Genomic DNA, 15,554 nt, shown 5'->3' on the forward strand with positions numbered 1-15,554 from the left:
CCCTTTCTCCCCTAGACCCCCAAGCACTTTGTGCATGGGGAGGTGCCAATTCAGCTAGTTAGGATTTGATTACTTATTGAGTTATCAACTCACCCCTCTTTCCCCTTCCAAATTCTGATCTTGAAGAGTAGCATGTTTATGGGCTTCTGCTGGGATGTGCGCATGAGTGAAGTTTAGGATTTGCTACAATAAGATTTGGAATTTTATGTTTAAAAATTATCTTTTGTTTAGATTCTTAGTCTTATGAGATTTAGTCTCTTTTTAGTAGTGATGGAGATTATTATTATTTTGTACTTTTGTGCTTAATTTGATTTGATTTAATATGGCAATTTTCGAGGTATATTATTGCTCTCTGAAGGCATTGCATGCTTATAAGGTGAAAAAACTAGTAAGTGTGTGGCTATTGTTGTGTGCTCAGACCTCTTGGTTAGGTTTAGGGCGTGACAATATTTATGATATAAGAGACAACTAGATAACCTTATGTGGGCTCAAAGACACTACAAAGTGGGCCCTAACGAGAATGACGGGGATTTAAGTGGGGGAGGACTATGCATTAACAACTCTTGTTTGGTTCTAAAAAGTGGCGTATTCACTTTTCATTTTCCCTCTTTCTGTATTCAAATTCTAAAATTGAATATATACATAAAAAGAAAAAAAGAAAAAAAGACCAATTTTTAAATTTGAAAATGTTTTGTAAGTTATTTTAAATACATAATTTAGGTATAAAATTTATCATACATGCTTTAGTACTGTTTTCTTTTTTTCTTTTTTCTTTTTTCTTTTTTTAAGTTACTCTTTTCACTTGCACACACTCAAATCAATTAGGTGCGGCCCTTTGCATTTTCACAATATTTACGGAATTACCACTATATTCGTTTTCTATGAAAATGAATACACTAAAAAAATGTTTTCATTTTTTGTATTCAAATCCAACTTTTAAGATACTAAAAATCAAAACCGAGTACAAATTCTTAAACCAAACAAGTTTTTTGTGGTGAGTTCCAATGAAAACTGAAAATAAAAACAAAAAACACCACGTTTTTTAGCTAACCAAACAACCTCTTAATGTGAATTTAAGTTATACTCCATTTGGTTAAGGAGAAATTTAGGAAAAGAATATTGACTCTAAGAACTTATACAACAACCCTTAGTCCCGAGTTTTTGGGGCTGGCACTCTTAAAACATATAATACCAGAAAAACATCCACTCAACCAAACCTAATATAACTAGTTACTAGTTTAGTTTAGTTGAGATGAGGATTTCTTTTAGTTTTCAAACCACAATAACACATGACATTCAAAATTGTAATTTTCTTTCCACACTTCTTTTAACAACCAGATGGAGGGTTATCAAAAAAAGAAAAAAGAAAAAAGAAAAAAGAAAAAAGGAGAGTTATCAAACGTGTTCAAGAATACAAACTAAAATTATAAATAGCTTAGGGTGGAATAAGGATTTCCAGTGGCAAGCCTATTTTCTACATATTACTGCTTGCTAAGAATTAATATGATAAAATTACATTACTAATCAACACTTTCTTATCCTCCTAACTGGGCTTCCACCCTCCCTCATATGCCAGCTGCTCTTCCCAATCTCTCCCTCAAAATCTTCACTGCCATGTACCTAAATATCATCCCCAAAAACATATTAAAAAGAGGGGAAAATATATTTCAACATTACTATAATTTTTTTTTTTTTTGGTTCTTTTTCTTTCTTTCTTTTCTCTTCTACTTCTTTTTTATTTTATTTTATTTTATTTTTTAAGAAGGGAAAATTTTGATGCAAAAAATGATTATTAGTAGTACCTGCCCATCATCATTACAGTGGCTTGAGGATTTGTGCCTGGGGATTCACTAAATGTTGAGCCATCAACAATACGGAGCCTGTGAACACCAAGAACCTTGTACTCAGGGTTGACAACCTTGCCCACATGGCACCCACCATGGTAGTGCCAAATTGTGATCACAGTGTCTTTGCAAAACTGCTCCATGGACTTAGTGTCATTAGTATGCCTAGGTATAAGGTTCACACTAGCCTTGACACTCATGTTAAGTATTTTATCCACAGTTTCCTTGTTACACCTTGTGAAGTTTGTTACATGTTCTGACTGTGCAATCTTCGTGGCCATGCGAATTCCATCAACGCAGCGTTGAAGATCATACGGATGTTTGAAGTAGTTGAAGGTGACAGAGGGGTTATCATCAACATTGGTGTTGATCAGGTTGAGCTCACCTGTTGATAAGGGATTGGCAATCTTTTCTAGAATGAAGCCTCCCTTGAACGCTTCATGAGGTAAGTTCCGCTTGTTTTTTATGTATTCTTGAACGGCCTCTGGTGTTCTTTGCTTTGGTGGGATTGTGGAGAGCTGCCCAATCTGGTCACACCACAAAATGCAATTCATAGTGAATATTTTCATAATCAAAGAAATTTCAAGGAAGAATGTTAGTTTGACTTTCTAGACAATGTTTTCAATTAATACTTGACAGCTCCAATGTTGTTAAAAATCATGCTTTAGTTCCTAGACCTTGGTGCTTACCTCGGCTGACACGATACCATGGTGGCAGTGAATGCTATCGTTGGATTGTCCAAATCCGCTGCTAGCTTCAATGTACACACCCTTCTTTGTAATCCCCACAGTTTGTATGAGTGACTGCTCAACTGGCCTATTAGAGGGAACAAATATTGTGTTCATGGGGTTATCAGCCATGCCTTTCCCAACAAACTTGTTATTAAGCACTACTGGAATGTTGAGCTTTTTAAGATCAGCTTTTGGTCCAATTCCACTTAGCAGTAGCATTTGAGGCGTCCCAATTGCTCCACAAGACAATATGATTTCACTCTTTGCCTTATTTACGAGAACTGCTTGATGTTGGTTACCATTTTCATCTTTGAAAATGACCCCCACAGCCTTTGGTTGCTTTCCTGTATTAGACATTATCATCTCATTAGTGCTATGTATATGATCAAATTCTAACAAACTTGAAGTTCGCCTTACTTCTTTTCATTAGAAAGTTATAGAGAAAGTTGTGACCAAATGCCTAGACAGTGTACATAACATATAGATATAAGTCCAATTGAAGATGCTGACATACCTGTTGTGTCGAATACAATCTTTTGGACAGAGGCATGAATCAATACAGTGAGCTTCCGAGGGTTCCCAGAAGAAAGTAGTTCAGCAGCTGTGTGCCGATGGCCAAACCTGTCAAAAATGGTCCCACCAATCTTGGTTCCATAGATGTGATCATATGTGAATCCATTAAAAGGTGACACCCCAATATCCAGAAGGCTGTCCCTTACAGCTCTCTGCAAAGGTGCAAGTTTAGGCCGGTGGACAATTTGTTTCTCAACCCAAGGGTAGGACTCATTCACTAGCTTGGCATCCCAACCCCTTCTCTTTATAAACCTGCATGCCATTGCTTATTCAGTAACAAAAGTTTCACTAAAAGGTTTAAATCTCTAAGAATGGCTATAGGTTAGCTTTGGCTATTTGTTTCTTATCAGAAATGTTCAACTATACGTGCAGTTATTTTGTATGACCATATTATTTGCTCCTACAAAATCTATATGAGTTCTGTACTTGACCAATTACCGTGAAAACTACAAGATTTTTGTTCCTGTTTTATGTACAATTAACTTTTTATCCAAAGTCTCAATCATTAGGCCAATCTTTGTCCCCATCCTTGAAACTTACAGGGTGTCAATTGTCAAAGTCTCAATCCTTTGTCAGGTTAAAAAAGAAAAGAAAAGAAAATGAGAACATGACAATCAGAAGTCAAAACCCACTTCCAATTAGATGGAGCAAATATGTTCTGGGCTTTTCACCAAACATTTTCTGGGCTAAGGTTATCCTGAGAACTTTCAATCCAGCCCAGGTAGGCCCAGCTTATCACTATTAATTTATTTATATTTGATAGATACTATAGAAATTAAACCTTTAAACCTTTGTTTCATTACAGTGGACACAAGTCACAAGTTGTGGCTTGTGTAAAAATGCAGTACTTGACATTGACATTTTAAAAATGTACAAGGTTTCAAAATATTTAAAATAAAAATGTACTTTGTTTTAAATACCAGAATTTTTTTTTTTTTGAAATAAACTGACTTTTTTTTTTAAAACCCAACGTTCCACCACTTTAATGCTCCCATACATAGTTTACAAGTTTGCGTTACTAAACCCTGCGTTTTAAATACTAGATAAATTTGGGTAGATGAGTTAGAAATATTGGTGAGATATAATGTCATTGACATTTTATGGTTATGGACCACATGTTTATTTTAAGTGGTCACAATATGACTGACTTAAATGTTTGGACTCCTTTTAGATGTAACACACTTAACCTAATCATCCTTATGCTGGAAATTTTAGTTGAAAGGGACCATGTCCATGAACAGCATTTAATGGGTCAATTCGTGTTTGGAAGGAAGATGAAAGGAAGATGAAATCATAAATGTTCTATTACATAGTACATAGACATAATCATGGAAGTCATATACTTACCATCAATTTTGTATCAATTACACTAATACAGTAAATTGTTCCCAACTAAACAATCTTAATTGTTGATTTCACTAACTTTTGGTCAATAAGTTCTAATCAGGCCACACAATTATTGTTTCCAAGGACCATGTAGCATTTAATTGACTAATATCAACATCTTCTTAGTCAAAAAGTGACTTCTATTTAGCAATAGCATCTAGTAATCTTAAAAGATGCTATCTTGTCATGGTTATGATTTAAATGGGAGATTAATACATCAATGGATTGAGCATAATCTTAAATTTTTGGATAATAACTCTTAAATCACTACTAAATATGGACATTAATGTGTATCTATCCTCAAACCTTTCCTAAAACTTCAAGAGTTTATCCATCTATTTAACTATTTTCACTTTTTATGAACCTTAACTTCAACATGCTAGTTCTGTGAGGAGTTATAGCTGGTGGGTTTGGTAGTTGAATTGATGGGTTTTGCTTGTGTTCACTCTCCCTCTCAAAATAGTGGAAACATGTACGTTTGGATTTACTTTGTGTTAATTTAAAATTATTTATTTATTTTGATGAAATTTGACAAAAGTAAAATTGTATTTTGAAAAGTTGAGGCTTGAAAAATATGTGAATAAACAAACTAACAGAAAAAAGCTAATTCAAACGCATACTTTTTTTTTTTTTTAAATCTTAATAGACTTCTGAAAGAGCATATGGTATGCCAAACTCACTCATTCTACCCACCCACCCCCCCCCGCCCCCCCCCCCCCCCCCCCCCCCAAAAAAAAAAAAACCATATAATTCACAACAATTTAGAAATTTTTTAAAAAGTAGGTGGCATAATTTCCCAAATGAACATTGATAGACTTTAGGCTTTGCCATGTAATGAGGCCATTTATAATAAGCATAATGGTAAATATATATTCAGCCAGCATTGTACAGGAGGAATTCAAAAATTGGGTTGTCATTGCCGTTTAAGGACTGGGAGTTGGTATTCAATAGGTAGAAAATACCAGTAGAACTAAAACAGAGAAACAATATTTATGAGACATTAAAGTGTTCATATCAAGGGTACCTAAATTAGTAGGTTATTGACTTGAACGAAGTGTTTTTTTTTTTTTTTTTTTTATTGGTTCAGTTCTGTTCTGTGGCCGTGATATCAAAATGTTGAAATGAACTTTACAAACATCCATTGGGGTTATTCTTAAATTGGTACTTTCTAATTTATTTCTTACCTTGCTCTTAACCAAAAAAAAAAAAAAAAAAAAATGTAAAAACCTGCCTTCTAATCTATTTTTCTTCAACCTACTTAAAAAAAAAAAAAAAACCCCACTTTTTTTCTTTTCCTTCTGCAGTCTTTTCTTTTAAACAAGTCCATGGATGTAGAGTTTAATAGTTTACTCATTATTGTCTTTTAACTAAAACAAACACTTAGAAAAAAAATAATAATAATAATAAAGTAACCAAAATTTTTGCAACAAACATCCTAAACAATCTAAGAACAATATTCTTAAAAACTAATCCCAAAAAGAAAAAATTAATCCCATAAAGGAAAAAAGGAAGGCTCTAGAATGTACCAATTGCTAATTGAAAGAACTGGTACTTTTTTTTTTTTTTTTTGTAGAGGTCACAGGTTTTAAATAAGAAAAATAGTGTGAATTGGTTCTAGGATTATGCTCAACTCATTAAACAAGATACTGTGTGTGTGTGTGTGTGTGTGAGAGTGTGTGTGTATAACATACCTTGCGTTTGCTCTAGTGTAGAAGCCAGCATTGATGCAAGTGCCACCACCCAAAACTCTAGCTCTAGCATTAAGGACTCCATCTGTGGAAATGAAGAATTGGGAGACAGAAGTTGGAGAAGTGTCTGCTAAGGCAATGTGGAAGTTCTGTAAAAATGAGACATTTGAATTGGAGAAAGGGACACCCCCTCTTTCAAGCAATAGAACACTGAAGTTTTGAGAGAGGGTGGCAGCCAAAGGACACCCAGCTGTGCCTCCTCCCACAATTATGTAATCATAAACATTGTCACCACCAGAGGATGATGATGATGATGATGATGAGAATGAGCTCGCGCGTCTGATAAATGGGTACTGGTTTTCGTAGAAATTCTCCTTACCTGCATTGCAAAAATTTTAAGGACATTCCATTCTACTTAGAAAACTCCCTAACTTTACTGAATTTTCAGTATTGCTAGATCTTGGATAATTTAGCAGAATACTACTTTTAATTACATTTCATTTAACTTAGCACAATGCTGTATCTACTAGTACATAATTATTAGATCAAACTAGTTAACATGGAATTGAATACTAATTAATGTTAAAGGAAAAACAAAATCTGCAATTTGTAAAGACAACCAATTAGTCAATTAAAGTTGGGGGCCTAAAAACAGGGTCAAAATTTTGGTCTTTCTTCTTCTACTGCTGTTGAAGTAAAAGAAGCAATTTCCAGAGAGAATTCACAACAGCATATATCAACAGTCCTGAAAGACTACCACATACTACATTTCCTAATTTTCTTCCTACTCGTGCATATGGCTGCCCATCAAAACCAGTTGTACATCCATTGCTGGTCAACTATTAGAGAAAAAAAAGAGAGGAAAATTAAGAAATATGAGCCAATTAAAGCCAAAGAAGACAAACAAACAAACCATCTAAGTCAAGATAACCCATCACAAAGAAGTTCACTTTTTGGAGTTTTATTTTGTACCCATTGATATTGAAGAAAACAGACTACAAAGAATTGTGAATACAAGAAAGCACAGAGCTAGCTAGAGAGTTAAAAATATATGGGAGCAAGCAAAAAAAAAAAAAAAAAAAAAACCTTGACAAGAAGAGAGTATGTTTGAGAGCCATAGAACGAAACAGAAAAAGAGCTTCACTGCCCCAACTGAAGCCATTGACAGGCAAACTTAAGAACTCAGAACACTTCACAGATGATTATGCTTCTCGATGGCCTCTATGTGGCTGACTCTGGTTGGCCTTGTTTTATGTGTGTTGACACATATATATATACCCAAAATAGCAGGAAAAATTATACATGAACTTGAATGATAATACAAATCATTATTGGCAGATAAGCTTAAAAAACAGTATGCAATATCAACTAAGATGGCAAGTTCAACTGCATTTAATATGAGAGAGACTAAAACTGCAAGGTTATTTAATGGTGATATGAATGTCACGGTTGGAGTTAGTAATTCAAGGCCGTTGGATTCAACTCCTTTGTAATCAGATCTAGTCCATGAGATCAAAGACAGCTCACAGTCACTTGCCAGCCTCCTCTATGAGAAAGGTGTCTATTAATTTAGGCCAATATATTATTGTTACAAGTTACAACCACTGCTTTATGTAGACTATAATGCCCAACTCATAATTTCAACTGCATATGCATGTAAAATTTGAGCTGGGTATTATTGTACAACTTTTGAAGACAATGCATGAAGTGGAATCATGGTTGTTATTGTGGTTCAAGTGTCTATGTCTGTCTCATTGCTAAGATAAAATTAGTCGGTCAACTTGATGGGTGGAAGTACATGATTCACCATTTTTTATCAACTTAAGCTTTTTGTAATAAGTAATGATTGATCATAGTATAGAAGCGGGTGATTTGAGTTTGAATCAAGTCTCGACATTAATAAGTTGTAATTTATTAGGGACAATCAAATGGTGGTTTATAAAGGGGCAAGGCTTGTGTCCAGTGAAAATCTTCACTGGACACGGTAAGATTTGGACACGTGTCCAAGATCCAACGTGTCCAGTGAAAACTTTCACTGAACGCAAGCCGGACCCTTTGTAAAGAATAGTTAATGGGGGCCAACATTTCCTTCACTTTCTTTTCATAGTACTTTATCACAGGATCAAGGAAAATTCTTAACTACTTTTGGAGTACGAAGAAATGATGCTCCACCATAAATTTAATAAGTAAACTATACCATAAATGTAAGAAAAGAGTGTATCATTTTTTGTACTAAGAGAATACATAGGAATTATTTGAGAACCAAATGTATTAAATGTAAGGAAAATAAGCCAGCCAACTCTTCAATGTAGTTCACTGGCTTAGTGTAAGAAACTAACAATCAAGATTAACTAGTCACTTCATTAGGTGGTTTTTGTCTTTTACAGCTTCATAAATCTAGTACCATCTACCATCTTTTTTTTTTTTTTTTTTTTTTTTAATGGTTAGAAATATTGTTGACAGTTATGCTACCCACAGCTTGAGCCCCTACCGCTCTCAACCTGTCTAAGAGGAGTTGGGGTTACCATTTGTTCCTATGAACATAAATTAATTAATAAAATGTATTTCATAATTTACAAAATAATTATTTATATAATGTTATTTCGCAAAAAATCTCATTTACCTTCCAAAAAAAAAAAAAAAAAAACTCTAGTTTACCATAAAAGATAGAGATATTTACCTCGTTAGTGCTCCAACATATCCTGTAACATGAGAAATAAATTGCTATTGTCAATTCCATGAGTTTAGTGGTAGTAGAGTCGAGGTGCAGACTAGTTCTCTCTCTTGAGACAATACGTGCTATCTATGAAATTTTTTTGTGTAATAGACCAACAGTTTTGCACACCGTCCTTAGGATACAACAAGCTCAGCCGCCAAACTGTATATCTTTAGAAGTCTACATTACTGGTAGGATGAAAAGCTCTCACATAATTTTTCTTTTTTTACCCAAAAATGTAGTATATAAAAAACAATAGCATCATATTTTTTACTTAAATTGATATGTATATAAAAGTGGTAAAATTTTAATGAATGCCTTAAAGATATTGGTTTAAAAGAAATTTTAGAAGATTTTTATGGGGAAAAAAAATTTTAATTTTTGACAGCTTTTTATATTTCACTTAAAAGTAATTCAAAACTTTTTTAAAATAGTCTATTAATAAATGCCTAAAGGGCACTTGTTAACTGGACTCCATATAAATATATAACCGGACAGTTGAGAAGAATTGGTAAGAATTTGCCAACAAAGTGGGAGGGCTAGAATTTTTTTTTAAAATTTTTTTTTCACCACTTAGCTGATCACATATATTTATATAGGTCAGGAGGAGCCTACTCATATTTGATATTTCAATTGAATTCGAGCTTTGTCTGCAGTTGGTAGCTTTGCATGTAAGTTGTAACGTTTATCATGAATTTAAAGAATTCAAAACGTTTGTCATTAAAGCAGTAACGCATAGTAATCAATTTTATGACATACATACCTTTTAAGTTTGTGGTCAAAAACTATTTAAGCCATGCGTTATATGAGTGAGAGGAGACTAATAACTACTAATAAAGGACTGAAGGCTTTAAAATTAATAGAAAGAAAACTGAAGCATATTAAAAAGGATAATTCCTTATATTTGGATTACACTTTTTGAAGAATGAAACCGAAATCCATCAGTGAAAATGAAACTGAAATTTTCTTTTCCCACTTAAAAGTCCATTTCATAAATTTTATAAAAAATACTCCAACACCATCTGTTGGAGTTCAAAGGGGTCAATAGTGAAAGAACAAACAGAAAACTTGAAGACTCGAGGCATAATGAAATATTTACACTTAAAACCATGAACTTTCAAAATGCATAATTACCACGCAAAACTATAACTTGTATTTCACTTTATACTCTACTATCAGTTAAGATGTTAACTTGGACAGAAAAACATGTCACGTGCGACTAACGTGACCTCTGCATACATGGCACCATATTAAAAGACTGAATCGTCACTCTTCAATCTATTAAAATAAAATCATTTGAAAAATGCAACCCTTGTTGTGCCACATAACCTTTGTTTAAAGAAATTAAAGAGGGGCAATTGGGTTTTTTCATGTGGTGTTATATGATAGTTTTTTAAACTTACGATGTCTGCTTTATAATGATTATCTTTTATCATTAATTAGTTTTTAGTATAGTTAGAGATCAAACACATGATCTTTTATTCGACAAAAAAAGAATTTATTAGTGAGCTAACTAAAATCCATACACTTCGTGACATTTAAATGTTATATTTATTGAAGGTTCAAATTTTGTCTCAAATATGTTAGGATCATATTTATTATGTGTTGGCATATCATTTGACAAAATGCACTTTATTTGTAGTTGGATAGATCTAAGATGTGTTTAAAATATCATGAAGTGTACATGTTGAGAAATCAAAACAAGTGATATCATTGAAGATATAAAGATTGAACCAAGAAACAATTGAAGAAAAGTTGAAAAAAGTGAACCTCGACACTAGTCTCAACACAAGCTTGGCTATCGAGATTAAATGATGGACCTCGACACTAGCTCAACACCTCTCGATCTATTGAGCTATGCAGATCTAAAATTCTCAAATCAGAATTTCGACTGATGATGACTTGGATTACTAAGGTTTCGTTTACTAAACTCCTAGAGGGTATAAAAGCTTTATTTCAAAGTCATTAAAAGACACAGAGACTCATCTAGAGAACTCATATATCTTTGGAGAAACTACTGCATTCTTGTGTGCCTTAGGGTTTTGTAACTAAGTGCTTCCAGATCTTTAACATGCATTGAAGTGAAGAACTTTGCATTCAACAACAAATATCAGTTGTTAGAAAGTTAGTCACGTACTAGGATACATGAAATAATGGAAGAAGTCTCTACAAGATCAAATCCAATTAGGGATTGAAGTGAAGGTTCAACTGTAAATTGATACTTTGGGATATTCCAGGGTACTGATAAAATTCCTTATATCTGTAACCGCTTAATTCTTGATTAGTGATATTTTAGAGTGGTGACCTCAAAATCACCCGATGGGGCTTTTGCCTTGTGAGATGTTTTCCCCCATTAGTCAACAAATCACCGTGTCAATTTAATTTCCATTGCACTTTAGTTAATTTATTTGGTGATTTGTGTATGCCTACACGATTTGAATGTAATTTGACCTAATTAATCAACTTGAGTGATAGAATTAATTAATCAGAGTCAATTTATAACCCAACAAAATAAACATTATCTATGAAGTAAAGACACGAACACAACACATTGCACAACAATTCTTGAAAAAATAAGACACGTACAATATGTTGGAGATAATGCCACCAATTAATTAATTAATATTTTAAATTTAGAAACGTTCTAAATTTAAAAGAATTATTTTCTTCAACATAATTAGAACAAGCGTGCAGAATTTTCTCTGCATACCTAACACAAAACACATTCTACACACCGACACACCGTAGTATTGAAGTGTCGGATCTTCTTGGAACACGATCCACACACGCAAGCATGCCGGCATTTCTTTTTCTTTTTCTTTTTTTTTTAGGTCCATATTTCCCCGAGCTATGATTTAAATGCATGTTAACAGGAAAATTTTGAACCTCGAGACCTCTAAATCAAACATGACTTTAGCACCAAGATAGAGATTGATCATAGATAGGTGTCATGTTGCAAAGCATTTCTTGTGTCATTGCATCATTGTTGTGTGTGTTATCTATTGGTTGATGAAATGCTCTCTTTGGATCATGTGGGAAAGTCACCTTGATTGAGTAAATCTTTAATTGAGGTGTAAATGCAGCTCAATCGATCAGCTGGTCAATTACGTTGCTTTAGATCCATGTTGTGGGGTTAGTTTGAGTAATGATCCTTGTCTTGTTCTACCAAACTCTTAGCTTTCTTTTTGGTTCTTATTTGAGAAATTTGTCAATTACCAACCACAGGAAGCAACCCCTCATTAAAATTGTGAAGTACTTCCCTACACACTAGATTATAAAGTAGATGAGAAGAGCTTAGTAAATGTTGATAGAAACCATTAAATGAAAAATGGTTGCCTTATCAGGATTCTAAGTGCACCATTTTGCAATCCAGGCCTCATCATATCAGTTTCTGGGTTCAAGTCTTCTTGACCCTTGTAAATTGTAGATGCTAGGTGTGTAATTGGGGGAGCCAAAAAATTTCTTTAGGAGGCAAAGTTAAATATATCAATAATTTTCCTAAATCTACAAAATAACAAACACACATTCATATGAAATAAAAATTTATATAATTCGAAACATATATGTTATTTTATCAAGTCGTGTATAATTATCTTTTAATTAATAAAATTTATACAAAATCAATTGATTTTAGATACATTAAATAATACATTTTACGTTTTTTATCGTGATAAATGTCACTTCCATATTGCTTAACATACACAATCTAAAACAAGAGAAATATAGTAATAACAAAAATTAAATGTTTTTTTTTTATTATTATGGATGATAAACTAAATTATTCTAATTTTTTTTTTTTTTAAAAAAACCATATATCCCTATATCCCTAACTCTCTAAACACAAAATTAAGAAGAGTTTGGTTTTGAAAAAGAAAAGGCACTTTTACAGTTTACTTAATTTATTTGCTTATATATTTTTATGAATATATGGCTTAAATGCTCATAAAGTAAATGAGTTATATATGAGAAAAAATTGAATATTATAAGATAAAAATAGAAAATTATTTCTTTCAAATAGTCTTTCTATAATTATTTTTTTTCTAAATTCGAAAATAATTTAAATGTTTTTAATAAAATTGGGGGAGGAGGAGAATTTGAAAAACCTGGGATAGGAGGACCACACAAAGTTGACGAAAAAACTAGCCTTTATAACCTAGACTACAACTACAAATTGACTTTTGTAGTTGTACTCTGGTTATGTAATGTATTATAAACCCGGTTTAAAACACTAATATTACTATTTTCATGTGTATTCTAATAAGTATTATTGTTTACTAAAAAAAAAAATAGATATTTATCCCACATTGATTGTGTATCTAGTGTCCGCTGTTTATAACCCCAGTTTACAATTACAAAGGTTAGACCCTTTTGTAGTTGTATTCTGGTTATCAATATATTATAAACTCGGTTTAAAACACTAATATTACTATTTTCGTGTGTGTTCTCATAAGTATTACTGTTTACTCACAAAAAAAAAAAAAAAAAAAACCACAATTTGGCATGCATGTTTCAATTTTTTTTCATTTAATTTGAGGTGACTCCATGTGATTTAAGGTTATAACTTGTCTACTATTGTTATGTCTGCTTCAACTTGGACCCTATACATGTCTATCCCATTCCTCCAAAGAAGTTTCTGGTATTCCGAAAGGTCGGTGGCACAAAGCCATATCAGTAAACTTCGCTAATATTTATTTCCTATAGCATGAGTATTGGACTCCATGTCTCTTGCCTATTTCACACCAAGAATTGAAAACAAAGGAACAATTTGGCTTACTGGCATTGGCCTTTCTTTTTACCTAATTAGTAAATCAAGCAATTTGGCTTACAAGTTTGGCTTTTTTATAGTTACTAGGTCTTAGATTTAAAACCTTTAGCCTACAATCATTTTCAAGAAATTATTTCTTGTAATAGGGCATACAAAGTCAGATATTTGAAAAGTTATAAATTCTATGATTTTTTTTTTAAAAAAAATTAAATTAAATGTTGATAAAGATAGTATTAAATTATCCAGCGATCACACTCTTTTGTGGGGACAACGCACAGAGAATGTTATATATATGTCTAAGCATATTGTGCACATAGACATGACACTTCTTTTGATGGGAAAAATGGTTAAATACATGAAACTTTGGTAAATATAAAGAACATTTGGATTTTAGTGATTTTACCTACGTATTTGTTTTGGTAGAAACTAAAAAGAGGAAATTGTTAACCCATGAAAACCAGCAGGATGCACTGATATGTTATATTCGCGAATTAGTGATGGTTTTTTTGTGCTTTCACTTGAAAAGGAAACATCATGAGGAAGAAAACTTTGACTTTTGTATCAATCATTTAGACTGCATTCTTATCGATCGTGACCTTTTCTTTTAAGAAACTCATACCGAAACAATAATGAGCTTAATTTTTATGTGAATAAAACGGTTATAATTTTCATTAATTTACCCTAAAACTCTATAAATTTATAAATACTCATTTGCAACATCTCTCAATATAATATAACTGTTGGTTTATTGTATCAAGCCAAAATTCAATAGTGTTTGCTTAGTGATAATTGCTCTTTATCATTAGGTCAAGACATTAATATCAATAAATAATGTTCAAACTCTAGATCTTTTATTCGTCGACAAAAGATTTTATCAATTAAACTAACTAAAACTGACATTATATTTATATAAATGCTCTATCATTGTATTTGTATTGTATTACTAGAACTACTGTAAATTGGCCTCTTTATATATAAACTTCCTATGATATTATACATAGACATAGTTAATCTAGGTATGGTACTTCTAGATTAAATACCTACGTATGGTACTTCTAGATTAAATACCTATGTATGGTACTTAGTACTACTAATTATGCAATATACTCAGAAAAAGAAAAAGAAAATGTAACAATTTTTTTTTTCTTTTAAGGTTTTGACACCTACCATCAATCTCCTCTTTTCTCTTTCTAGTTTTCCTCCAACAACGCTCCTCTCCTATCCTTCCACAACCTTCTTCTATTCACAATACCTTTTGGATCTCTACCTTTTAAGCCTCTTTCCAAGTCAATGATATGATCATCACCGGAGATGATCTCATTGTAATCCAAGAACTCAAGGACTTTCTTAGCTAGCTACGCTGAGATGAAAGACATTTGTACTCTCAGCTTTGCTCTTGGCATTGAGATATTTTCCTCCTCTGATGGACAGCACTTGACAATTCAATGGCAGAACTAGGATTTCATTTCAAAGGGGGCAAAATTTAAAAACAAAATTGATAATCCAAAATTTTTTTACTTAAAGAGGGATTCACAAGAAGATTACCAAAATCTACCTTAATACGAGTTTGCTTAGAATTCGATACGAACTCAGTATTACGTTCAAGATTCTTCATATTTTCAATTAACTACAAATATACATTTCTATCTCATTGAAATAAAGAAACAAAAATAATCAATTTATAGTTACTAACGATAAAAACAAGAGAATAATCTAGATACATAAAGTTTGTACATCTAATTTGATTCCTTAAATTAAATTGAGAAAATAAATAAATGTAAAAGTGTTAAAATTGTAGCAATAAACTTGTAAACTTGTATATACACTGTTAGATTCTAAATGTGTAGTATT

General features: G+C 32.4%; 1 protein-coding gene across 1 annotated transcript; it reads right to left on the reverse strand.

The window, feature by feature from the left end:
- Positions 1-1,410: 1,410 nt before the first annotated feature.
- LOC126725116 (protein HOTHEAD) lies at positions 1,411-7,516 on the reverse strand. The gene is made up of 6 exons (XM_050429640.1): positions 7,309-7,516; positions 6,226-6,601; positions 3,090-3,400; positions 2,534-2,919; positions 1,803-2,371; positions 1,411-1,620 (listed from the first exon to the last, which is right to left on the reverse strand). The coding sequence occupies exons 1-6, from the start codon at positions 7,382-7,384 to the stop codon at positions 1,566-1,568; spliced, it is 1,773 nt and encodes a 590-aa protein (XP_050285597.1). The 5' UTR covers positions 7,385-7,516; the 3' UTR covers positions 1,411-1,565.
- Positions 7,517-15,554: the final 8,038 nt, after the last annotated feature.

The sequence above is a fragment of the Quercus robur genome, chromosome 5 (assembly GCF_932294415.1).
Source record: "Quercus robur chromosome 5, dhQueRobu3.1, whole genome shotgun sequence".
Taxonomy (NCBI): domain Eukaryota; kingdom Viridiplantae; phylum Streptophyta; class Magnoliopsida; order Fagales; family Fagaceae; genus Quercus; species Quercus robur.

Coding starts and splice junctions, on each gene's coding strand:
- LOC126725116 (XM_050429640.1), bottom strand. CDS start 7,384: ATGGCTTCAGTTGGGGCAGTGAAGCTCTTTTTCTGTTTCGTTCTATGG. Junction 2,920..3,089: donor GATTGTATTCGACACAACAG/GTATGTCAGCAT, acceptor TGTCTAATACAG/GAAAGCAACCAAAGGCTGTG. Junction 2,372..2,533: donor ATGGTATCGTGTCAGCCGAG/GTAAGCACCAAG, acceptor TGGTGTGACCAG/ATTGGGCAGCTCTCCACAAT.